This window comes from Monodelphis domestica, chromosome 6 (assembly GCF_027887165.1).
Source record: "Monodelphis domestica isolate mMonDom1 chromosome 6, mMonDom1.pri, whole genome shotgun sequence".
Classification (NCBI taxonomy): domain Eukaryota; kingdom Metazoa; phylum Chordata; class Mammalia; order Didelphimorphia; family Didelphidae; genus Monodelphis; species Monodelphis domestica.
Genome location: NC_077232.1, coordinates 205,128,706 through 205,156,686, shown reverse-complemented (window position 1 = coordinate 205,156,686; position 27,981 = coordinate 205,128,706). Strand labels below are relative to the sequence as shown.

Sequence of the window (27,981 nt, the reverse complement as noted above, 5' to 3'; positions counted from 1 at the left end):
GGACATAAATATAGTTTTACAGTATGGGCTGGAGAGCTTCTTAGACTTCTTGTTAGGGTGTTTTTCATCATCTTGCCGGTGACTTTACTTTCTCTTACTTCCCTGGTCTGATTTTTGTTACCTTGTGGAGTTGTTGGATGTTTTTATTAAAGGAATTGTTTATCTAAATCCTCAGACTCCAAGGGATCTATTTTACCATACATGGAACCATGACCTCAACACTGCCATTTTCTTTATGAGTCTCTAGGCATCAATGTTCTCTTCTGCAAATTGAAAGAGCTGGACTAAATGATCTCTGAGGTCCCTTCTACCTTTAAAGTTTATGACCTTGGGAATCCCTCCTGCCTTTGAGTTCTTTTTGGTGACTTTTTTTTTCAATGAATGCATTGAGATTTCAGAAGATAAAAGAAATAGAATTCTTTCCAAGAGATGCTAATTTATCAAAATGTTCTGATTCTGGACGTCAGGACCCCAAAATTAACCCCTTCCTAATTCCTCTCATTTTCCTGAGTTGTCATGTTTTCCCAGGCCCATATCTAGCAGCTACAGGACCAAATCTAACTGCTGAGCATATCTCACCCAAACAAAATGTGCCAAGACCATGGAATAACAACAGTCCTCTACACACACACACACACACACACACACACACACACACACACACACTCAGGGTGAACTGTCATGCTTTCAATCTATTACTGTCAAAACCATGGACAAGAACCATGGGTCAACTCAGACCAAGCACATCATCTCCAAGTAATGGAAAACATCCACAGGAACCACATCCCAGCCAACATGGCTCTGCCATGAACAGATTTTCAATCACCAAACAAACTGATTGTCCCCTTCATTGATGGTGGACAAACCCTGAGAATAGACTCTAATGCTGGTTAAACTGTCTTTTCACTCAGCAAATTTTACCATTGTTATAGGTACACCTTCTTTGTCTTTTCATAATTATATGAATCAAGGCTATACCTTGGCATTTGGGAATTGGTTTGGCTAAGAGTCATTCCCTGTCATACCATGACTTGTTCTTTCCCTTCAACACGGAAAAGCAACCAATGGAGAACACCAGGAATATTCTTTTATCAGGGGATTTCTGGGAATGATGAGAGGTAATGTGGAGGTGCAGGGTTGACCACTGAAAAAGAATAGCTCTGGAAACCTAAGATATTGTCTAGCCTAGCCCTCTCTTTTTTGCTTATGAAGAAACTGAAATATGCAGAGATTAAATGACTTGGCCAACATCACTTGGGTAGTAAGTAGCAATGGACTCCAAATCCAGGGCTCTTCCTTGAATATATTTTGACTGCTATCCTATGTGTCTTCTGTGGCTCCAGACTTTAGAGAAGAAATCCCTGGAGCTGAAGAAAGCAAAGTGAATGAAAAAAAGAAAAAATATGGAACGGTAGTAGGATCCCATGAAGAATATTACTATGCAATTCTGAGGAGAAGTTGCTAGAGAATTGGAAACCATCATTTCCATATCACTCAAAGATAAAAGGCTGACTGAGAATACCTCCTAAAGAACTCAAAGTTGCTCATTTATGTTGCTAATATTATTGAGTTTAAAGCATAGTTACATGAATTAAATTTAATATATGTTACATAAATTAAAGTTGCGAATATTGTTACTAAAAAGGAAGAATGGAAAAAATAAAAAGCCAGTCTCATTTCATTGATTGTTTTGATATGATTCAAAAGAAATATGAACGGCCCCTTCACTAACTTGTTTTTTTCACCAGACTTGTAAGTTCATTAGTACAGGGAATTCCATGTGAGGAATTCTCCCTACCAGTACAGATCACCATTCTCTCTGCAACTCAGAATGTTAAAAGAGTTGACATGGGCACTGGGAGACTGAGACTTGCCCAGAAACATAAAAGTAGTGCCAAAGGTGACATTTGAACCCAAGTCTTCTGACTTTAGAGCCAATGCTCTTTCTTGCAAGAGAGGCATGGGAAGCATCTATAGGTTTTTAAGGGAAATAATTTGATTGATGCTATCACTAAATCCCTGTAACTCTTTGGTAAGGTGCCTTACTACAAGGGCTGGCTTACTTATATGCAAAATGTTCTTTAAAATAGCACCCTTAGACCTTTCAGAAGAGACCTAGCCAAAAAAAAAAAAAAAACCTATTTCAGGATACAAATACAAGGGGCTGGAAAGTCTTCAAGAAGTTGGTTTGACATTGTGTATTTTGGTTTTCAGTAAACAGCCAATATAAACAAGTTGGCAATCAGGGCAGTGAACCCTGGGAAGAGTTTTGAGAGAAGAAACATAGAGGAAGGAGGAGGAAGAACAAAATACCAAGGGAGCAGTGAGAAATAGAAGCATCAGTAGGGCAATGCACAGCAGCCTATAAAAACTCCCTGTCTCATGGTCTGACATCAGGAAGTCTGCCTCCTCTGAGTCATGAAGGTAATCAGATCAGAGTGAGTAATCACTTCAGAAAGCCCTGAATATCACAAGCTACAACAAGAGTCCTTGAAAGATTAGAGAAGAATTTCTGCTCCAGGCTCTGATCACTAGTGCAGTTATTTTACCCAGGTAAAAAGAGCCTCACTGAAAATGGAGTTATGCTAACATCCTTCAAGCCAATTTAATAGCCAATTTGGCAAGTGTGGAAGACTCAAGGGTGATAATAATAGAAAGTCAATGGATATGAGTTCAAATCTCATCTCTATGTCCTTGGGGAAATGATTAAGTCTCTCTGTATCTCAGTTCTCATTTCTAAAAAATGAAGGCGTTGGACTAGCTGGTCTCTGGTATCCCTTCTAGCTCTAAAATCTATGATCGTAGGACTATGGTCAAGAATCAGGCCAAAGGAGATTTCCTGAAGTCTCAGGATCACTGTGTAGAGACAGTTCTGGGTTTTCAAAGGGCTTTGCCTATGAGCATAAACCCTGGCAAGTGGGTCTGAGAACCAACCAGGGATCTGCCATCCAAGGTCCATTCTTATTAAATTCAGGCTCATTATCATAAGATAAACTACTCAACTATGGATTTTTTTTTTTTGGCCACAGAAACTCATGAAGATCCTTGTACTAAAGCAGTTGGAGAGAGTACATGGAGAGAGAGCTTGGCTCTGAAGAAACCATGGACCATTTTAAGTATTTAAATTTTAAAAGCATATTTACCGAAGAACAGTAAAAGTAGACTACAGAGAACATACACAAGAGCAATTCATTCTATTCTGATATTTTTAATATGGAAATCCCCAAAGATTCAAATCTTAACCATGGGAATGACTTTTAGTTGGACTTCACAAAGAAGTTGAATTATATGTTGGAAATAATGGTGCTTTTGTTCACCTTGCACTATGACAAATGATTTCAAGGCTAAAGTTCATTTGCTTTGATTGTTTTATATAGAGATAATAACATGAATGACAGTTAATGTTTCCCATTCTATAAAGTCATGTTTATCTTATTTACAACAAGAACTGAGTCAAAATCTAACTCAAAAGAAATCCTTCATTTGTTCCTAAATTTAAAAATAAATACTTATTTCAAATTTAATGAATTAACTTGTCCACATTTTTCTTCTCCATCTATAGCCTCCATCATTAAAAGACTTCTTGGCTTTCTCTGACAAAAGCATATGACAGATATTCTGGCCAATGACAACCCTACACATGTGATCAAGAAGAGCTGAAGCAAACGATACACTCATGTGGTCCGAAGCTTTGACTTGAAATGAGAATGTCTTTGAGGCATCATTTGATTTTCCTTGAATTAATATGATAATTAACTCAGTTCCCCGGTTAAAATGGTGCTGAAATTGTAGATCTTATCACAATCTATTTTCTTGATCACTTTCCTTGTAGATTCTAAACTGATCAAATGGTCTCCAAACAATGGAAATACTTGGAAAGACCTCCATAAGGTGATGCAAAGTGAAGTGAACAGAACTAGGAGAACATTGTGCACAGTAACAACCAAGATGTATGATGATAGACTGCGAATGACTTAAGGATTATCAGCAACACAAGGATCCAGGATTGCCGGAGCCCATCATACCCTGACCGTTTGATAAGGTCACAGTCTGAGGAAGGAAGGTCAGTAAAGCAGACCCCAGAATGAGGGTCCCCTGCTGATTCCCCTTTGTGACTTCTTTCCCCAAATTTTCCCCACTAGTGGACTTGTTATGATTATTGTTCTATCCCCAATACAGGAGAAATAACATGAGAGCAAATACTTATAGGATCAATAAATATAAACCCAACGTTAAGCCCCCTAGGTTATTACCCCCCAAAAGATTGCAATTACAAAATAAAAGCCCAAAGACTACTGCCCATGACCCCTCCTTTCTCAAGCACAAGATACGCTCCAAGGCTCTACAACATAATGAATCTTGTCCTACAGTTACCACACTCAAATAATTTGTTGGAACAGAAGTCAAACAGCATCACTAGGCATCTCAAAGTAACACAAGAAAAACAGAACTTGTAAATTGAGGAAAACCCCAAAATTGGTCTGCCTAAAGTCCTCACACCTAGCTACGAATATGTTTTGTTGTTATCTCCCAAGCAATTATGATGGATAGTGAAAGCTGACCAAAAGCACAATGATCCTCTCTGCACGTCAAGGAGTACTAACCTACAAATGGCTTTATTCACATTAATCATATCTATCACAGAGTGTTGTAGAAACCTAGTAAATGATCACAGAATTCTTGGTGGTAGTAACATCACAGGAGTGTTGTTTAGGTGGTTTGATAATATCCAATCAAACTGTAGAATGTCACATATGCAGAGAATTGATTATGTGTGTGTACCCAAAACCTATATAATAAACATACCATGATACCATGGCAGAGCCCTGTGCGTGATGCCTGTGTACGTGGGCTGAATGCACGGTGTGTCTCATCTCATTTACCCGACTGTGACGTCACACTTGGGGAGACAGACCCTGGTCCTCAGAGAGGTCGCTGGACAGACCTCAAGATAGGATAGCTCCAAGGACCTCATGAAAAAAAAAAAGTCTATCCAGCATCATAGAGAGAACCAACAGAGTCTGAATACAAATTGAAGCATGCCTTCTTCACTTTATTTCCTCCTGAAATTTTTCTCTAGTGTAAATGACATGTGTCTTCTTTCACAATATGATGAACATGGAAATATGTATTATGTGATAACACATGTATGACCTAGATCATATCACCTACAATCTTGGGGAGAAAGGAAGAGTGAGAGGGAAGGAAAGAAAGTGGATTGCAAAATATCAGAAATGATCATTAAAAATTATAAGGACACACAAATTTTTTAAATTTCATTTTAAAAACTGAACTATCCACATGAAACTTTTGTCACTTTGCTTTTTTAACATAGAAAGAAACAAGTTTTATTTCCATATAAAATTATATATAAAACATTTATGATTTTGGCAGAGTAAGAAACTCCCACCAACAACCAAATGAGACTATATGACTTAGAAAATAAATCTCAGAGATTTCCCAGAGAACCTTCAGTATTTGGACTCAGGTCTCTTCCTGACTTTCTAAGATCTGCACTTCACTTACTAGACTACATTCCCTCTGGAATCATAGGATAGGAACCAGATTTGTGATTTCATTGCTAAAGGAAACCATCAAGTAGGGAACCTGCTGATACAAGTCTATGCAATCTCAGGACCAAACACTGAGAAATTAATTGACTTGTCCAGGGTCACACAGTCAATATGTCTCTAAGTCAGTATTGTATGCCTTGAGGAAGAAAAATAAAACACATGCTTAACCTGTGGTCTGTTTGTTTTTTATTTATTCATTCAAAATGCCATTTTGGGGTCAATAAGCAACCAAGAAAAACTTCACAGTCTTGAAGTATCATTAACAGGCAGAATATTAAAATTGCATTGTCCCCCTATGTACACACAATAGATCAATGTCGGTCCCTTTCATAAAAATGCTTCGTAAACATAGACTTTCCCATCTTAAGAGAAATGCATTCACAAGCGCAAGTTTATATAGCTGGTCATCATGGTAAACAAACAACATTTTATTAACTCTTGCAACATACGGCTTACAACAACAAGCTGTTCCTATGCACCTTTGCAAAAGCATTCACTATATGAATTAATATGAAGCAGACCTCATTCATAGATACCACCAAACACTTATGTTATCTGGGCCTTACCAATTTTTTAAAAGCCAGAATTATTCTGAAAGTTCAGGTTTGTAAATAATATATAGAGTATTGCATTGCAGCTCAGACTGCTGAGATCATGTTAATTTTTTTCTGCATCTTTCATGCAGGAAAAGTGAACAGGATATAACAGAATGAAATCAATCAAGAGTTCTTATTTTTCTACCTAAGAATCTATTTTAAGTGACACTGATTAATATTCAAATGATTGCTGAAAAAAATAAATCAAAGTTAAATATTTTAACTGCACAAAATCTAAAATAGACTCCACATTACATCATACTAAGTTAACATGTGATAGATTAAAAGCAGCAAATCAGAAGAAGCTTTCCCTTAAAAATTCAAAGTTTCTGACATCATTTTCCACCATTCCATCAGCTCCTCTTTTTCCTCTTCTTTTCTTTCAGACAACGACTCCAATTCAAAATTAAGCTATAGAAGGAAGGCAAGAAAATAGTGAGTTGTTCAATTGTTGATTTTTTTTTTAGCAAAACCAAAAAGCAAAAGTAATCTTATAGATTTAAGAAATGGGTCCCAAGAAAGTTATCTGAATATACAGTATTGTTTTCATATTTTTAAATGTCATCAACCTGTATCCTTCAGAATAATTCTTTCCCCTTGTCAGTTGTTCACAGCTTTAATACCATATATGTATTTGTACATAATAACCTGGTAAGAATACCAAAACGGAGATGCTACCTAGAATCTCTTGTACCCAGAAATTCAAGATAATTCAAAAAATTAAAAGAATACTTGATTTTGGATGCTCTAACAGGGTCTGCATCTTTCCTCTGCTTTCCACAAGTCTTCTCCTTAGAATTATCACTATTTTTTTTGTTTTGTTCTATTAAAAATGTAGCTTAGAATCAAACACCTAAAACCAGAAGGGACCTTAGAAGTCATCAGGTTCAACTCACTCATTTTAGAGAAAAAGAACCTGAGCCCAAGAGAGATTCATAGCTTATAGGTTTTTAAGGAACCTCAAAGGCATCAAATTTAACTCTCCTTTTACAGGTCATACGAGTAACAGTGGCAGACAAGGCATTTTCATCTAGATTTGTTTAGAAATCTAAAGCCCTTTCCTTTTTTCCATAATGCCCAATAATTTTGGGATGGTGCCCGAGGCTCTGAAAGACTCTAACTTGTACACTGTCACATAAATAATAAGTGTTAGAGGCAGGATTTGAGTTCAGGTCTTCCTGACTCCAAGGCCAGTGCTCTATCCATTGCCTTGGCTCTCGTTTTAAAGTACACTCACGATTTATATATTCACAAATATAACTCAAGTCATTTTAGAAAACTAAAGCCACATGTTCCACAAACACAGGTATTCCTACATGGACTTTTATGCAGAATACAAAAGGCCCCCTTGTTGTTGAAGTGGCTCATTTCCACCCTGATTCGGCTGGCCTCCTCCTCGTCTCAGAGCCCCATGGCTCTTGCCAAGACAGGAGTCACTCTTGTCTTCATTGCCCCTTTGCCCTCCCCAAGATGCAAAAGGTTCTTTGCTCTGTAATGAATAAATCCTTGCAGCTCATTGTTTCCACGGACAGTATCTATAGGGAATGCGTGGCTCCGAGCCTGTGTATTGTAGGTTTTTGATCAAAGTCAATTGATTGATGGACAAAAGGGTTTCCAACTCTGGGTCTCTACCCAAAACCAACAAATGATGATGGAGCTTCTCTTGAAAGCAGTGAAGTCAGCCAACAATTACTTACCCCAACAGCAGGACTGTATGGAACTGCCACTTTTTTAGTTATTGCTAGATAGCCTGGAGCTGAGGCTGTGAGTTTGTAGTTTCCAGGTACAAGCAGTCTCCAATAATCACCATCCTTTGCTGTGTGGAAAGACAGACCACTGAGTCACAAGGTGTTGATGGGAAGCTGCTGATTGTACCAGCTAAAGGGTGCCAGTTTCACCACCACTTAAATTTTGACATTACCTATCTATATTTTTTTTAGGTCCTTACCTTCTGTCTTAGAACTGATACCAAGTATTAGTTCCAAAGCAGAAAATCAGTAAAGGCTAGGCAATGACGATTAAGTGACTTTCCTGGGGTCACAAAGTAGGAAGTGCCTCAGCCTAGAGTTGAACTCGGGGCCTCTCAACTCCAAGCCTGGCACTCATTCTATCCACAGTGCTAAGTTGCTACCCCTAGTTATATATTTTGAATTTCATTTATGCAGGCATTGATAAAACTCCAAGGGAGAGGCTAGGCAAACAGTCTTTTTAAGGATGCTAATATTCAACTTAGAGATGCTGTGCCAAAATGGACAGCATCGTGGTCAGAAATATGTGGGTTCAATTTCTGCCTCTGACACATTAGTTATATGGCCATCAGTAAGTCACTTAATTCCTTTGGCAATTCTAAGACAAAAAATTATGGATGAATTGCCCATATCCATCAATGGAGGTGAGTATCTTCTGCAAAAAAATTCTTCCTGACTGATAGAATCAGTGATCAAGACAAAAAAAATTACAGTAAACCAAGATAATTATGGGAAGATAATTATGTAGTAACACATGTGCCAAAGATATCACAGGGGATAGCAAGATAGCAAATTCTTTTGGAATTGGGGGCAGGATTTCTATGAGTGAGAGAGAGAGAGAGAGAGAGAGAGAGAGAGAGAGAGAGAGAATCTTGCCAGAAGTCATAGGTTAAAAAACCCTGACGGCTTTTGTGGGACAATGAAATGTTCAGAGTGAAAGGAGTTGGGAAAGGCACAGAGGAAGTAAAGTGAAAATTGAGTAATAAACCAGCAGCTATTGTCAGTTAATCAGAAAAATCCAGAAATTTTGTATCTGATTTATCTTCTCTCCATATCCCTCATTGGATTAAAGTTTATTAATGACAAGTTCAGGAGTTTGTTTTGATTTGTTTGGAAACAGTCAGCTCTTGAATCCTCAAGAGTTGGAGCATCATGAGTCTTAGTTTTGTCTTCTATTCTCCTTCTGCATGATTTATTACCTGCTTTTTCTTTTTCTTCTTTTTTGAATTTTTCATTTTCCCAGTTACATGTTACTTTCTGCCTTTTCAGGAATTATTAGCATGTCCACTTGAGCCTGAGAAGAGGGAAGGAACTTGAAAACCAAATCCCCTTTTCTCTGTTTCAAGTGTATAAATGTTCTGTTCCCAGGTCTTGTAAAGAGTTCAATTACCCCTGCTTAGGACTGACCGCTTCTGTCCACACTAATTCTAAGGAAAGGGCGCCATCTGCTGCCTTGCCCAAGTTCTAGTAGCAGCAGCTGGCCCAAATCTGATTTAACTTCACCCTGTATCCCAGTTGGTAAATCTACCAGGTTCCTAGCTTTAGGAAAGTGTAGCCTCTCCTGAATGCCTAATTAAGAGGTCTGAGCAACCCAGCTGCTTTTCTTAAAATGTATTTTAAATGCTCTGTGTAAAAGGTTGCTTATAAAATAATAATAAAACTTCCAGAGAGACAGAGACCACCCACCAGTAGTGATATCATGGTCAATTCCTTCCACGGAAATTGTGGCATTGGCAATTGGTTTACCCTGAAGATCTCGAACAAATCCTTTAACTCCTCTGTGAATCTGTGAAGATCAAGAACCAAAAATGTATGAACAGAAATTATTTGAGAACATGTAGTATATAAAAATATTCTTTGGGGGGTCAGCAAAATACAATTAACTATCCAGAATTTGTTTTAAAATCAGAAAACTAAAGTAGTATACTTGGGTTGTTTTTGTTTTCTCAGCATTTTATCCTCATCTTTCATGAGAAAAGAGAAGATAACAGGACAAACAATGGGGATCTTTTCATAGTAATGATCCTTTTGGATCAGGCATTTCAGAATGACCCAGTTTGTTCCCAAAACTTCTTTTCCCTTCAAGCCCCACCTCTATCTCTACATTCCTCTCTCAGGAAATAATATCCCTTCCTACTTTACTTAGAAAACTTGGCACTATCCATCACGAGTTCTTTCCTCTCCCATCTTTGTCATCTTCAGACTGTTTTTGCCCTTCTCTGAATCCCTAGCGCTTCCCACAGTATCAGACACCTAGCAATTGCTTAATAAATGCTCACTCATTTGTGGATCTCGCTCTCTCCTGCCATTAACTTTCTACTCTGGTCCAGACCCAAAGAGTGAAGCTGCCCTTCTCCTTACCAAGATTCCTCCATTACTGCCCTGATCCATCTCTTCCAGCTTCTTTTAAGAGTTTTATTTCATTGATACCCTCCCTTCCTCATCTTCAATTTTCCCCTATACATTGGCTCCTCTCCTCCCTATAAATATACTCAGTTCTTTCAATTTAAAAAATAATCTTTCCACAGCATCATGCTGCCACTGCAATGATTATAATCATCATCATCATCATCATCATCATCATCATCATCATGGGGAGTTTGAGGGAAGAAGGCAGGTACAGAAAGGCAATAGGAGAATTTTGTTTGTTCACATTTGGGGGTATAATGTTCCTCCTGGCTCTTGTTAGCTGGGCACCAAACTAGCAACAAACTATTCAGGGAGGGATCTGAAGGGGACCCATGAGGAGTTTCATATAACTTGCAAAATGCTGTGAGTTGATTTGAAAAGTATTTTTTAAATGTCAATACTTCGCAGAAGCATTAGAGGTTTGCATACACTTTAGGTATCCCTTCTCCTAAAGCACAGAGAAGTCAAAAAAGAGAAAATGCCAGGTAGCCCACCCTTTGACACTCAGGTTTGATTTTATTCATTCAGCAACTTATTCAATCAATATTTATTAAGTGCAAGCCATCATGATAAGCACTATGATATAAAAACAAAGGTTCTCAAGGAGTTTAGTCTAAAAGGGTTCAAGCAATTTCACAGTGAGAAACAACCAAGGTTCATGGTTCTTTGAAGGTGCTTCCAGCTGTTTATTAAGGACAAGAAAAGATTCTGCTAAATGTAAATGCCTGTTTGTTTCATATATGGTAGAAGTGCCCTCCTGATGAAATCGGGGATCTGCAAAGTGCACGTATGCTGCGCAGATACAGATTGAATAGCACCTCTCCAAAGAGTGACCAGGACATTTCAAAATCACTTTTCAAATCATCTGATGAATACTGTTATCGACATTCAAATGCAGAGAAAATGCCTGACCCAAAGGACAACATCTCTGAAGTGACTTGCCTCCTCAGAGATGGCTCCAATGATATTGTGACATATTTAAATTAGTAAAGGAATGATTAGTCAGGAGTGGGCATGGAAATACTTTTTATTCAATTCAATTCATTGAGTAAGAGTGGGGAATGATATTAAGTGCTAGAGATACAAAGCCAAAATAAAATGGGGACTGCCTTCAAGATTATATTATTATACTGAACTAACGTTTGGCTGAAGATGGGCACATAAGCAGTCACACATGTCTTGGAACAGGAGTGTGATGGGCAAGGATTAGGGCATCAGAAGTCTTTGGATTCTTGGATTTGTCACTGTCTCTGGTGCCAAGAGTAGAGGATGGGGGAACATATGTCTGGGAGAGGGAAGCATTTTGGTTTGGACAAATAGAATATCAAACAAAGAAATTCTGAAGGCTGCCTTCTCAGACCCCAAAATAAAAGGACTAATGGAGCTTCCTTCCTAGGGAACAAGCCAAGCCTTATGCGCCTTGTGGTAGTTGATGTGTGGGACAGACATGCCCACGACCAAGGTGGACCATCTAAAAGGAATTCTTTTCTGGAAACATTTCTGGTAAAGGGGTTATGACTTGACTAAAGTCTCACAACCCAACAGAATGTACCATTTCATTTGTGATTAGTGAAACCACTTTATACTTCACATGACAAGATAAGGAGACATAGACAAAACACCCTTCAAAAATATTTTGCTAACTTGGACCACCATTGTGAAACAAAGAGAGCACCCAATGGATTGTTTAAAAAATAAGAGAACAAATTAGCCCTGGGCCAACAAAAGCCAATGCTTTCTCAAACTGCAAGACTGGCACATAGCACCTTTAAAGGCAGCAGATCTCTTGATTCACAAGCAACTTTACCTGCTCGAGATAATTGATCAGCGAGTTTTTGTTATCCTCCCAATAGCTCTTCAAAGTTTCCTCTGGAGGGAACTTGTCACAGCTCAGCTCCACTGTGATCTCAAAACAGTTGCTGCTAAGGTAGTTGAAGTCCTGCATGCCTGCCAAAGCACCAAAGAAAGAAATTGCAGTTTTGGGGCTTACAATGTTACAGAGAGAGTGGGATGGAGGCATAGAAGGCTCTCAAGGAGGGCTGGGGAGGCTCCTAGAGGGAATCACAAAGATCCTAAATTGCATAGCTTGATTCCTTCAGAAGTCTGAGCCCTTTTTGCAATGAAATGTTAATCATTTTGAAAAGAAGAATTACTCTCTAAGGCTTTTATATAATCATTTAGCACATCACTGTAGCAGGACAGTCATCTACAGCAGTGGGTGTTTCCTTTTGAAAGCACCACATTAAGGGGCAGTTAGGTGGCTCAATGCATAGGGAGCCAGGCCTGGAGATGGGAAAGGCTGGGTTCCAATCCGATCTCAGACACTTCTCAGCAGTTTGACTGTAGTAAAGTCATTTAACACCAATTGCATAGCTCTGACTACTCTTCTGCCTTGGAACTGATACTTAGTATTGATACTAAGATAGAAAGAAAAGGTTTTTGGGAAGGAAGGAAGGAAGGAAGGAAGGAAGGAAGGAAGGAAGGAAGGAAGGAAGGAAGGAAGGAAGGAAGGAAGGAAGGAAGGAAGGAAGGAAGGAAGGAAGGAAGGAAGGAAGGAAGGAAGGAAGGAAGGAAGGAAGGAAGGAAGGAAGGAATGAGAGAGGGAGGGAGGTAAGGAGGGAGAGAAAAATAGAGAGAGAGAGAAAGAGAGAAAAGAGAGGGAGAGAGAGAAAGAGAGAAGGAAAGAAAGAAAGAGAGAAGGAAAGAAAGAAAGAGAGAGAAGGAAAGAAAGAAAGAGAGAGAGAGAAAGAGAGAGAGAGAGAGAGAGTCATTGGATGGGCTAGATGTAGCTTGGCATGTGGCCATCAATTACACATTGTGAGGAGAGGGGGTTGCCAACCCTTTGCTAAATAGAATGCTATTGACATAAAATATTTAAGTACTTCCCTAAATGAATAACTTACAAAAATCATACAATAATAATCCAGACCAAATAATATTTTACAATTTGTAAAGAATTTTCTTTACAACAGTTCTGTGAGATGGGTAGGAAAAATGTTATTCCATCTACATGGATAAAAAGAAAACAAAACTCTGTAACAAATATGCATAGTTTAGCCAAATCAATTCTCACGTGGGTTATATCTAAAAATGTGTGTCTCGTTCAGCAATTTTAGTCCATCACCTCTCTGTCAGGAGGTGAGGAGCACAGAGAGGTGGGAAAGAGAGAAAAAAATGCTTGTTAATATTTTAAAAGCAAACTTTTAAAATGTTATTGCCCCCATTTTACAACTCTAGGAATTCAGGGCCAGTGAACTTACATGTCTTCTCCAAGGCACAGAAAGTAATAAAGTCAAACTGGAATTCAGGAATTCTGACCCAACCTCTAAACTCATTGCTATTATATGATAAATGAGCACAAGAATTACTACTATCTTCCCCTTAATATTTCATATGCTTCAGGAAAGATTTGGGGAAACATAAGAGAGAATCTGAAACTTTCTTTTGCTCATATTCCTCCACCCTAGAATAGATTTCCTAGAAAAGCAGGAGCCTCATTCATCCAGTTACCCTGTTCCATAGCAAAGAGATAACAGTGTAGCTAGAAGACTCCAGTTAGAATTACAAAAATTTCAAATTGAATCTGATTTATTAATTTTTAGTTATAAAGAACTAGTTTTCTTCATCTTGGGAATTAGTTATTCATTAAGATGAATTTCTTCACTCAGTACTTAATGACCCCTAAGCTTCTCCCTGGAACAAAGGCCCATCCTTTTAATAATGACATCCTTTAAATGATGTTGTGTGGCTTCAAGTCAGGCAGTGCTAATGTCTTTGATGAACTGAAGTTGGAGATCCCCCAAAGGCAATGGATGGGCATGTGGTGGGTGCCAAAAGGGTGCAAAATATTAACAGGGAGGAATTACAAAGCAGAAGTAATATAAAGTAGTAGTGTCCAACTCAAATAGAAACTGGGCCCTACATAAAGATCCCTGTGAGCCTCATATTGACTTAGAAAAAAAAAATTAACATTATCTATGTTTAATTGTATCTTTATTTTGTTAAATATTTGACATTGATTTTTATTTCTTAATTACATTTTAATCTAGGGGTGTGGTGGTGGTAATTGTCTTGTGGCCATCTTTGGCATCTCTAGCTTAAAGGAAATCATCAAAGAAATGCATGATCAGGGGCAGCTGGGTGGCTCAGTGGATTGAGAGGTAGGACTAGTGATGGGAGGTTCTGGGTTCAAATCTAGCCTCCAACACTTCCTAACTGTTTGACCTTGGGCAAGTCACTTATCCCATTGCCTAGTCCTTACCACTCTTCTTCTGCCCTAGAACCAATGTATAATATTGATTCTAAGGCAGAAGGTAAGGGTTTAAAAAATAAAAGAAATACATGATCAAAAACAGATGTCATAGGGGGAGAGTAAAAGAGAACTGGAAGACAACCTAGATGCTTCTTAGGTACTTTAATGATGTCAAGGAAATACAAGGAAGGACACTAGTCCATTTGGTAGACTTCCTTCTTAAGGGGAGTCATGGATTAGAACCATGCAAGATTCACAAGCATGAGTACATTGCTATATTCATCAGAAGAAATAATCACATCCTTTGAATCACAGGTCCTTTGAAATATTAGCATATGATATTATCAACATAATATAATTTTATAATCAAATGCTAAAAATGGTTATTTCCCTATAATTGGGAAAAAATAAAACATTACTAAAGAGTTTTAAAAATATAGTCTCCTAAATCTATAGACAACACACTGTTTTCATGGATAAGGACCTCCCAGAACATGACAATTTCATCAAACCTGAAAAGTCCTTATTTTACTTGTATATAATATATAATTTCATGGGTATTTTTTGAAATTACATAGTAACAATCAAATAGGAGACCACATCAGACCTGGTTTCTTTCCTAATAATATTCCTATTGGACACATGCTGATTTATAGGAAGGATCCAGAAAGTTCACCATTTTGCTCTTAGAAATAAAAACAGTGACCAGGTGAAGTCCAATTACTTCCAGATGGATTTTTTTTAAGTAGCTGAGCATGTGCAGACTCAACCCACAAGTGACAGCAATAAAGAAGTGGACAAAAAATGTAAAATAAATGGTAAAACTGGATACATGCATTACCCAGCTTTGAGAACTCATCACCACACAGAGACAAGAAACACAGTAGTTTTATTGGGCGAGGTCTACTTCAATGAAGTCGTATGAGGACTGGGCATTAAAACTCTCAGTCATCAATAAGTCAATCAATCAATCAACAGACATTTGCTAAGCACCTATTACGTGTCAGGTACCGTGCTAAGGAAATGCCAGCAGCCCAGCTCCATCACCTGACTTCAAAGAAATTTGTACATGATGAAGGGCTACAAGAAGAAAACTATTGAAATCAAATGGTTCACAGAAACAGAACTGGGACCTATGTGGAGTTTAGCAGGGGAAATCTGGATATCTACTTGGAAACGACCCATGGTGGGATCAAAGCAGTCAAAATATAACTGTCTTAACTTTGAGATTTATTCATTGGTGAGGAAAGACACTGAAAGACTGAATAATAGCATCATTTAACCACTGCAGATGTTGCCTCTCTCTAAATCGTTGCTATGATCATCTTACTTTCAACAAAAGTAAAAATGCTACAGAAACTTCCTTACTGATGACTACTATAAAGGAAATAAGTAACCCATCTTTGACTTAATTTGTACTTAATTAATTTGTACTTAATTAATGCTCATCGACTTTTCTTGACCTTTAATTACATTTTGACTATGAAGATTTAATGCTATTTCCCATTTCTGAATTTCAGGTTTTTAAGTTATTCTATTTTCTAGGTAACATTGGCTAAGTTCTTTGAAGAAATATGGTCCTTTCAGCTTGGGTTCAGATCATTTCTTCTCATTCTGACTACCCTGAAACTTTCACTGAAGAAATTTCCCCATGAAATCAATAGCTCTTGTACAAGAAAAGGCAGAAAAACTACTGGATGAGGCTTCTTTTTAAAATCTTAGGCCTAAAAAATAAAAAATAAAAATAAAAATCTTAAGCCTGTGTTTACATTTTAGCAGCATATTTGTTGAAGCATTATCTCTATTTTCTTTTTACTGATTATAAATTTCAAGATCATTAGAATATAATCAGCTCTCTCCTCAGGTTTTCTCTGGCTGTCCTTTGGCCTTATCCTTTAGGTCAAAGTTGGTGTTCTCTCTCACCTCTGGATCCATCTTTATTTTGAATTCCACGGAAATTGAAAAGAAGTGAACAGAACAAATAAGATAAAACCAAGAAAGAAAAAGTTCTGCTGTAATTAAGAAAATCTGGCCATGAGAATTAGGTAAATATGATTTGAAAAGGGAAAGAGGATTAATAAATGAGTGAAGAAAAAATTAGGGAAGGATAAGAATGGGAAAAGATGAGAAAAGAAGAAAGTCTGTTTCTTTGACTGAGAAGTTGAGGAAATCAGTGATTTGACACTGTGAAATGTTCCAAGAAAAGCAGCAAGTAATAATGAATTCAAAAGACTGATAAAGATACATATCTCCTAGGTTTGACTGACAGATAATGAACCAGAGATGCACAATAGGATACCCATTCTCAGACAAGGCCAATATGCTGCTCTCTTTTTCAGAACAATACATATTTGTTGCAAGAGAAGACTTTTACTCAAGGGTTATGTAGATTAGGGAATAGTGACAAGCATGCAGACAATATTTTTTTTTCATGCACAGAATGAAAAAAATTCTGAAGAGGACATAAATAAATAGAGCAACTCCATTGTTCTCATGTTAAAAATTGGAGATATTTAATGCACACATCTAGATTTTTCATAACAAATTGTGCATAACAAAGTTCACAAAGTCTTATATAAGACTATCTTTTGTTTAGATATTGAATGTATCTGTCTGTCAGTCATTGTCAAGTCACAATAAAAAAGAAAATATATTTTTTATGTTCCCAGCCTGTTCTGAGGAGCCAGTCCTGCTCCATTCTGAGATTTGTATTTGGAATCATCTATGAATACAAATAGCATGTAGTAAAAAAACATGTAGTAAAAAAAAATATATCATATTATAAAATATATTTTGGATAACTCAATTACCCTCTGGCTTTTAACATACCCACACTCAGAATGAATTACTTACAACCCTCTAAAAGGATGAGTTAACAAGAAGGGAAAGACGTTGTCTCTTGATTTGCCATGCAATAAGTCTAGATGATAAGGATGTGGTACAGATATAATCTCTTAAATTAAAAATTCAAGATGGAATTTGTCTATGGCAACCAATAAATTACTTGGTGAGAATATTTTCTTAAATAACAACTGCTTAAAAGAAGAAAGAAAATATTTTCAATTCAATTAACAGTTATTACATGCCCATTATGCAAAAAATTCAGAAGGCAGAGATCACTTTCAGTGGGAGGATCAGAAAAGGCTTTCTGTGGGAGATAGAAGCCCCTCCACTGAGTCTTGATGAAAGAAAAGGATTCTGATAAGAAGTGAAGAAGGAATGTATGCCAGGCATAGAGGATGACCTGAACATGAACAAGTAGATGAGAGAAATCAAGACTCAGAATCCCTAGCAGCCCAGTTTTGTTGAAATGCAAAATACATGAAAAAGAGCTTTGGGATATAAGACTAGAAAGGTAGGCTGGAGCAATATTGTGAGGAGACTTAAATACCAGATTAAGGCATCTGCATTTTCCATTATAGGGAGTCACTATAGGTTTTTAGGCAAGTAAGTGATCTATTCAATCAAATGTATCCAAAAGATGTGGTTTTAGATGAACATATTAGAAGGTGAGAAGACCAGAAAGGAGACAAAAAGGGTCTACACAAGGGTTTGACAATTAATTAGATATAAAGAGGATCAGAAAAGAGTCAGAGATGACTGAAGTTTTGAGATGAGACTACGAGAAGATTTTAACAGCAATGGGAAAACTGGGAAGAAATATAGGATTTAGGATAAATATAGTGAATTGAGTTTGGGGTACACTGAGTTTGAGTTACTGGGAGGATATAGGTAGAACATGGAACCAAAATGATGAAGAGATACCAGTGTTGGGTATATAGATTTAGAATTCACTGGCTTGACATATGGGAAGTAATAGAAGCTAGTAGATCACATAGGAGTACAGACAGAGAAAAGGGCTAAGGGCTGAGCTTCTGTACTTAGGGGTGAGGAGGAGGAAACTGAAGAAGCAAAGATGATTGAAATTTGGTGGTCAGATAGTCAGAAGAAGAACCAAGACAAAGAATTGCCATGGAAGTCAAGGGATGAGAAAATATTAAGAAGGAAGGGACAATCAAAAGGTCAAGAATGAATAGAACATAAAAAGTTCATTGGATTCAGCAGTTAAGAGTTAAGATGAGAGACTTGGGAAGGACCTCTTTCAAGAGGACTGATGGGGGCAGAATCCTGATTGTAAAGAGGTCTGAGTACTGAGTAGATGGCAAAGAATCTCCCTGAGAATAAAACGTTGATATTGTTTGCATGTTTCTCCAGCATCTTGATCAGTGCCTGGCACACAGTCAATGTTTAACAAATTTGTTGATTGTGGAGGCCATACATTAGAATGGTCATTCTAGACATTTAGCCATAAAAAGGAGGAGAAAACCTTGTAGAAGGTTTTAGGTCAAGGGAACATTGTTTTAGGATAGGGAGAACAAAATACATTAATGGAAAAAAGACACAGTAGAAAGAGCAAGATTAAAGATGAGAGGAAATGTTGAAATTGGTAACCTGAGGGGATATTGCTTCCTAACAAAATTATAGTGGAAAATGATAAACATAATAAAGGACTAGGAAAAGACCTTAAAAAATAAAGCAAAAAAAAACATATAAACTACTGATGATTAACTAAAATAATTACCCTCTGCTCTAGGATCAAAGATAGCCCACAGAGAGATAGGTAAGTAGATTACCATACCAGTTCCACCTTGTGGATAGAATGCTATAGAAACAATCAAAACCAAGGTCTGTTGAAAAATCAATAGATTAAAAAACATCAACTTGATTTTTTTTTTTGTGCCAAGTTAGCAACTCAACTGGATTGATTATATAATCACTCTGAGTCACTGTATAAAAACTGAATCATAATGTGGTCAAAGGAAACCTCACTTCACTTGGAAAACTGGCAAGTCAGGGGCTCTTTAAAAAGACAACCTAAGTTTTCCCAAGTCGTGAAATATTGATGGTGGGAAGCCTAGCAACAACAACAACAACAACCAAAAAAAAAAAACCAACAACCCATTTTAATGGAAAGAACAAGTGACTAGAAGCCAGTGGATCTGCTTTCTAATCTTTATATTTTACCTTATACTAGCTATGTGACCTTGGGGAAATTACTTAACCTTTCCTAAACCTGTCAACTCAAGAAGTGAATGCAAGAATATGGACTAGACTTGTGGTTAAATCACTTTAGGGAACTCCATTGCAGGGAAGCACATTTTCTGCTCTCCCTCTCTGTCTCTCTTTGTCTCTCTCTGTGTCTCCTTCTCTCTGCCTCTGTCTTTCTTGTCTCTCTCTGCCTTCTTTTTCCTCTCCTCTCCTCTCCTCTCTGATGCTTGGGTACCAACAGGTGATATTCCCAGGGTCATATGCCCAAGGTAGTCCAAAGGCAGGACTTTAATCCAATCCTCTTGGTTTTAAAGTCAGTCTTGTCTCCCCTCAGAGGCTTGCTGCCTCTCAGTTAATATGAATGTTTTTGAGCATATATGTTTCAGTAATAAATGTGAAGGAGCTTTGCAAACTAAGAAGCACTACAATAACATTGGGAATTGCTATCCAAGTCTCAGCAATTATTTGTGAGGGTCAAATTCAAAAGGAACACAGTTTTCAGTTCTATAAAATTAGAACTTACCATCCACTTTAAAGAAATGTCCCTAAAACTCAATTAAGTGAGAAATTCTAATTAAACAAGAAATATTGGGAAATATGTATAATCATCCCAATTTGTATGCTATTGATTCTATTTGTTATATGCATATACTTACATATTAATTTCCATAATCAAAAAGACAGGACTTCACAGACAATAATGTGTCTCCTAAATATTTTATCATTAAAGTACAAAACTGGAATAATTGGAGAACTCCTGTAGCATTCAACAAAATAAAACAGTTGAGTGAGCAACAAACAGTCAAACCCTAAACTTGAAGGACCATGCTTTTGTAACTATCATGTCTACTAAACAATGTCAAAATTAGAAAACAGAGTAAGCAGCCTTGGGGTGCTATATTTATGCCACTGCAGCTGGGTTAAGAGCCTATTAATTAAATTAGGCTTACTTGGAGTTCTGGGCTCCTGACATCTAAGAAATGATTAATGCTAATTCTGATTTAACAAACTGAAAGGAGAAAATGAAAACAAACAAGAGCCATTATCAAGAAGAAATAAGCACTCAGATGGCTCCGCAATTTATGGTCCCTTCACGATGCAAATTGCAACCCATCCATGCCTACCCATCCTACACATGATCCAATTATGCCTCACTGTGATGTGAACATAAACCTGGGCTTTCAAAGGCAATGCTAGAGAAACATGAACTGTGGCACGTTCTACCATGCTGGAAAGTCTCTGGCAAGAGACCAAGCAAGAGCCACCCTAAGCGCATAGAAGTTCATCACCTGTACCCATCATCTGATGATAAATTCTTTGGCCAAGGGAACTCCTGACACCAAAAAAAGTAGACAAATTCCAAAGAAGGTTTCCTTAAAAAATCAATTTTAAAAATTTAATTCAAATCATTTAACAACCCCATGAGAAAATTGAAAGGGGTTTTAAGGATTGTATGCCGTTGAAAGTTGCTGACTTGGGAAATGAGAGGGGAAAAAAAAAGCTTTATTTCAACTTTAATCTCCACTGGAAGAGGAGAATTACTGGAAGAGGAGTTTCAGAAAGTTCCGCAATGGGCAGAGGGGGGACAATACATATCTACCAGCTCTCCTAGAAATGATCCCATCTTGCTTTCAGCTACTGCACCCGGGGTTTCCTTGAGCAATGCTGGTCCCCAGGGGATAAGGTGAATGGAGTGGAGCTATGTAAGTTACTGCCAAAGGTACCCAAAGGAGTCCATTATAATTCTACTATCAATATTTTCATTAGTGCATGGTTTTCTATAGTAAAAATATAAAATCATGCTACATAGATATAGCAGAAACATAATGAAAACATGCCTAACATAGCAAAAGGATGTTAAGCATTTACCAAAATCAGTATCAGTATATTAATAATAATAATCAATATATTCATACATAATACATGGATCAAAAGAGTTAGTTTGGTTTACAGTTTTGCTAGATCTTTCCCCAACATATGTATCTAGCTCTTTAGTTCTACATCTTTTATCACAACCCCACTATTAGGGCAAAATGTATGTCAATCCATTTATTCATTCACGTCACTAGTTTCTGTGGCAAAAAAACAACAACACAATGATTGAGAGATATAGATATGCATACATGCATATTCAATATCTTTATCAGAAATTCCTAAAATATGGTCCAAGAAACCCTATGGGGGGTCCCCCAGACCTTATCATGGGTTGAGATTAAAACTACTTTCATATTAACATTTTAGACATCATAATTTATAAGAGAGTCAACATCAATAGACATAAGCTCTTGGCAGGGGGAGGTCCTCAAGAAGTTTTAAAAGTGTAAAGGGGTCTGGAGACCCAAAAGCTTGAGAATAGTTGTTCTAGAGAGAATATTATTTTTAATGATTATAAAAATTTTAAATTTATTCCATTTGTACCATTTCTTTAAATCTGTCCTAGAGTTATTCGAATAGACTAGAGGGAATGGGGCTTTGCAAAGGGTTTGAGCATGCAAGGACTAGAATTGATCCTAAGACAGAAGAGTGGCAAGAGCTAGGCAATCAGGTTTAAGTGGCTTTCCCAGGATCACACAGCTAGGAAATATCTGAGGTCACATTTCAACCCAGGTCTTTCTGATTTCAGGCTTGTTTAAATTATTTTGATCATAAACAAAACAACTAATTTTCACTCGGATCCATCTCCTCTAAAACTCAGTTGCCAAGTGTTAGGGTGTTACCTGAGACTCAGGGATCTTAAATGATTTGCCTTCCATTGCACAGTTCCTTGGAGTCAGCAACAGGATTTGATCCGAGTTCTTGCTTGCCCCAAATCCCAGCACTTTATTGTGTTACCCAAACTGTTTCTCAACCATTTCATTATGGAACGAACAAGAGCAAACTTACCCCCTGGAACACTATACCAAGCAGCACCATTGGTTGTTCCATCAACAAAGCTACTGTCGTCATCATTCTTTCGACAAGGTGGCCTGTTGGGGTCAGACATCGCTGGGTTAAAGGAAGAGTAGCCCCGAGCCAAGCTCTGGAAAGTAGCATCATCAGGACAAGGGCTGTATTCATGAGCACTACCTGAAAAACAAGTCCATGCAGGTTAGGCAAAATCAAATATTTCCCATTTCTCTAGTGTTATGAAGTAGAGAGTGGTGTCAAACTCAAATAGAAATGAAACCTATTGACTTAGAAAACCCCAAATTAATATTATCTGTCATATTATATTTTTGCTTATTTAACTAAACTTGTTATGTTTATTTTATGTATAAATTATTTTTGTATTTTATATTTTTAACTTATTAAGTAAATGTATTTATTTTGTTCTATTTGTAAAATTCCTCGGTTATGTTTTTAACTGGTTTGTGCCACACTTGGGAATTCTGCTGCCACCCACCCAATTTTGACACCTTTTTAAAAAGTACATAAAGCACTTTCCTCCCAAGCATCCAGAGAGGTGGGTGGGATGCTATCGCCCCCATTTCATGGATAAGGAAACCAAGGCACAAAGATCTAAACTAGTTTGCCCAGCATCACATAGTTGGTAAGTCAAAGTTCAAACTTGGATCTGTGGACTTTAAGACCAAGTATACATTCCACTCCTCCATACTATCTCTCTTGCAAGATACTTGGAAAATACAGAGACAATGAGAGTTTTATATTGTCTGGTAAGGCAGTCATTTTCAGTGATTTCCTTCTTTCTAAGGCACAATACAAAGGTATGAGCCTTAAAGTGTAAAACACCAGAATAAATGTTGATCATCACAGAACACCAGCTAACTCAAATCTGATGGTCACATCACCCACATGAGATTATGTGTCCAGAATACTGAAGAGTATATTTTGGTTAGAGTTGTTCAGAAAACATAATCTGTTGTTTTGTTTTTCAGTTGTGTCTGACTTCACAAAGCAGATCCCATTTTGGGTGTTCTTGGGGGAGATACCAGAATAATTTACCATTTCCTTTTCCAACTCTTTTTACAGACGAGGAAACTGAGGCAAAAGGGGTTAAGTGATTTGGCCAAAGTCACACAGCTAACATGTGTCTGGGGCTGGATTTGAACTCAAAAATATGAGTCTTCCTGACTCCAGGCCCAGCATTCAATCCACTGTGCCACCAAGGTGCCCAAAATATAATCTACAGACAACAAAATGATTTAAAGATATTGACAAGGGAGCTGTCGATGATTTAACTTGTGTATAAAACATCAATTTACAAATTTGAACATTTGTTCACAAATATTAGTCAACTACCCAGGATCTCTAGCTATTCTTTATAGTTCCTTTAGAAAAGAATTCCATATGGACATTATAGAAAGAAAAAGTAAGCTGGGGGCAGCTAGGTGACTCATTGAATAGAGCACCAGGTCTGGAGGCAAGAATTCCTGCAGTCAAATCTGGCCTCAGACACTTCCTCACGGTGTGACCCTGGGCAAATCACTTAACTCTTTTTGCCTCAGTTTCTTCATCTGTAAAAAGAGTTGGAAAAGGAAATAGCAAATTATTCTGGTATCTCCCCCAAGAGCATCCTAAATGGGATCTGATCACTTAACTCCCATTTCCTAGATCTTACAACTTTTCTGCCTTGGAACCAAAACCCAGTATTGATGCTTAAACAGAAGAGAAGGGTTAAAAAGAAAAAAATGTAAGTTTCAGAAATCATCATTTTCCCAGCAATATTTTCTTGCCCAATTTGTTCTAAAATATACCAGGAGGCAGCAGCTAGTGACAAACATCAAAATTCAAGCATTTAATAGCCACTTGTGCTTCTATCCAGGACTCCACCTACAGAACACACTCTAGCCAGTTACTTCTTTTCTCTTTCTTATCTTTTCCTTTTGGTTGTTGCATTTCATATAGCATTTGGGTCTCCCCATCTCCCCCAGGATGGAAGAACAACCCCTGATTGCACAGCTGCTCAGACAAGGAGTCCTAATTTGTGTTCTGTTTCTAACCTGAACCCATTCTTCCCAGGTCCTCAGGTTTCTGCCCTGGCCAGTTCGCTCTACTTAGGCAACCTGGTGACCTAGAGCCTCCATTCAGACACCCCATTAGTGCAGATCCCAACAGCTCCAAACCCTTGAGCTCCAGATCCATCATCCTCAGCATTTCTAGGAGCTGAATTTATAGGCAAGAGCCACCCCACCCAGCTGTGTCTGGGCACCGTCTACAATGGTCATTCTTAGATTTGCAGCTAGCTGCCTCTACTGAGGTTCCTTAAGAATCAGAACATACCAGGGAATGCATGTCCTTAAGCAGCAAAAAAAAAAAAAAAAAATCATCGATATGGATGATTCTGCCTACAATCTAGCAGAAATGCATATTTTAACACCTCTAGAGACTTTTTCAGTTTCCAGAAGAGGACATGAAACAGCCTGGCCAGACCCTGGATAAAACCTCTAGTAATTGGGTCAATTCTGGAGATATCATGAAGATGGATCTGAACTCTGGATCCTCTCCAGAATTTACTCATTTATCCAATGGATCAACCAACCTATGCCTCCTAATACCTCCGAGCAAGGATTTCTTTTTCTCCATTTTGGTTTACCCTCTTTCTTTATATTTCAATTTTCTCCCAATCCCAAGATTGATGTAGGCTTCCCTTAAATGAATACATATAAAAAAGGTTAATAGCTTTAATAGTTGTTTCTTGAAGTGCATCATCCTAACAATTAATGAGAGCAAAAGTTTGACTTTCTGCTTTTAGCAGTTCTGTCTGAAGACCTGCCAAGTCACGACTGCAATGGAGCATCAATTCTGCTTTCTAAAGGAGGAGGGAGGCAAATAATATAACCACCATTTGTATTTTAGTGCAGAGATGAAAGAAGGAAAAAAATCAAACAAAAAGAAGCCTTCATCCCCTTGGTATTGACATGGACCCTCTCCCAGTATGCATGACCCAACACATGGAATGACAGGAAGGGTGTCTTGGTCATAAAGGACAATACACTGAGCAGATGACTGAGAGCTGACTCTACAATGTAGAAAGTCATTTTTCTCTTCTCTATTTATTGGGAAGCAACCACTTTCCCAAGGAAGTAATTTGTGCTGGATAATGGGAAAAAAGGAATGATTTTATTCACTTTCTCCCTGGAGTACCTCTTGAGAAGAAATCAGAATTCTGGAGCAGTTAGGTGACTGTGTGGAGAGAGTCAGGGCTAGAGATGGAAGGTCTTGGTTTCAAATCTGGCCCCAGATACTTCCCAGCTATGAGACTCTAGGTAAGTCACTTGATCCCCCATTGCCTAGCCCTTACTGCTCTTTTGCCTTGGAACCAATACACAGTATTGATTTCTAAGATGAAAGGTAAGAATTTTTAAAAGAGAGAGAGAGAAATCAAGGCTGAAAATTTTTGGTTACCTAAGAAAGCCTTACGTTACGTAGGACCACTTTAAAATGATTGTTTAAGCCTAATACAATGGTTCTTGATCGAAAAGGGCTAGGCATTTGGGATCAAGTGACTTGCCTAGGGTCACACAGCTAGGAAGGGCCCAAGGCCACATTTGAATCCAAGATCTCCCACCTCTGAGCCTGGTTCTCTATCTACTCTGCCATCTAATTGCCCCAACACAGGGGTTCTTAACATTCTTTTTAGCCAAAAAGTATGCAAGAAGGAATACAAAAATTAAGCTTAAGTAGTGGCACACATTAGGGAGGATAAGGTTAAGACACATGAAACAACTTGAGAATGATTATAGCCAATAAGTACAATATTACAATTCATGGGAGAATCATGTGTGATTTAACTGAGCTCTTAAATAAAAATTATCCCCACCAACCCTGGCAACATGTAGACAATCTTTATATCAATAGGGCCAGTGAGAGTAGCCAAAGGAAAGCTTACCACTTCGAGTCTCATCATATGGATAATTTGCAACCAGATCTCCTCCATGAAGGTTGGCTGAAAGCACGAAGGGAATATCCATGATCCAGTGAATGACAGCCTTGGTCTCTGGAGCCAGCTACAAAATAAACCAAGAATTGCAGGAATTATGCACCCAAGAGGCAGTGATCCAGTTCCTCAAAGTCCACCTTGTACAGAAGAGACAAACAAGCCAGTGGGCACATAGATAGTGACAAAACAAGGGAAGGAGAGATGGTCATTGTATGGCAGAGTTTATTATGGAATCATGGATTATATTTATTATTATATTGTGAAAATTGATAAGACTGGAAATGCTGCAAGTTATTTTGTTTAAGAGATATATTCCAAACACATTATTTTCCTAACTTTATCATTCTCAGCAATACTGTTTTAGAAGTTTGATCTCCCTTTTGAGAATTGTGAGTGGCCAGCTCCTTCTACAGGTACCAGAAAGCATTTATATACTTTTTGATCCAAGATTCTTACAATTATTATTTTTTAGAAATCTAAGTAGTAGATGAGCAGAAAAAGAAACATTAAATCCCCATAAAAGGAACTTTTTCTGTAGGGTGGTGCAGTACTGTTCAGTTAATATGAGGTAGACATCAGTTTCTTCTTTTAATCATCAGTTTTTCCAGTTTGCCTTGGGTAGACTATTCTAAATTTAAAAACACAATCCAAACTAGGAACTTTCAAATATACACACAGAGACCCCCTTTCAGTGAATCGCATCCTTCATAAAGCTAAAGACAAAAAAAATTGTTTTTTACACAAAAGATTGAACCCAGAGGCAAAAACTTGACATTTTTATATGGTGATTTTTAATCAGCAGAGGCCAGGTTTTCTCATTCACCCCCAGCTACCTAAGAATCCCTTCCAGAAAAAATAAAATAAAGCTTTCCCTGGAGCTCCTAACCTGAAGAAATATCTATCTGTCCTTAATCCTGTGAGTGTTGAGGTTGTAAACTTCAGACAGTAAAGGCTCAACAATATAGCACAGAATAAAGAAAAATATTGCCTTAAGAGACTTGCTAGTCCAGAGGCATAACATGTACAAAAGAGGCATTAAAAATAATGAGGGTTTTGGTTTTCCCCCACCCAGAACAGGAGAGAGGATGGATGGGTTTTAATCATTCCTAATCATCTGAGAACATTTTATTAGTGATACAGAATCTCCATCCTCATATCTGGAATGTTCCCCTTCTTTACTTCCACTTTACAGAACCCCTACCTCCTTGTAGGCTCAGCTCAAAAGCCACCTCCTACGTGTGGCTTTTCCTGATTCTGCCCCCCCACCCAAAAGATTTGCTATTTTTAGTATTATTATTATTAATGATTAATATTAAATATTAAATTTATCTGTGTACATCTACTCCCCTATTGAGGGAAGCTAAGTGGTAGAACAGATAAGAATGCCAGGTCTGGAGTCAGGAAGATTCATATTCTTGAGTTCAAATTTGGCCTCAGACACTTGAACAAATCACCTAATTGTTGCCCTCAGTTT

General features: G+C 37.7%; 1 protein-coding gene across 1 annotated transcript in view; it reads right to left on the bottom strand.

Annotated features, from left to right (window-relative positions):
- Positions 1–5,742: 5,742 nt before the first annotated feature.
- Positions 5,743–27,981, bottom strand: part of CPE (carboxypeptidase E) — a 122,207-nt gene continuing 99,968 nt past the window's right edge. Inside the window, exons 4-9 of the mRNA XM_001373870.5 lie at positions 26,457–26,574; positions 22,511–22,693; positions 12,134–12,273; positions 9,604–9,703; positions 7,867–7,985; positions 5,743–6,580 (exon numbers count right to left, since the gene is read on the bottom strand). Of these exons, the coding sequence (XP_001373907.2) occupies positions 6,482–6,580; positions 7,867–7,985; positions 9,604–9,703; positions 12,134–12,273; positions 22,511–22,693; positions 26,457–26,574 (759 nt within the window). The 3' untranslated portion in view covers positions 5,743–6,481. The remainder of the gene's footprint in view (positions 6,581–7,866; positions 7,986–9,603; positions 9,704–12,133; positions 12,274–22,510; positions 22,694–26,456; positions 26,575–27,981) is intronic.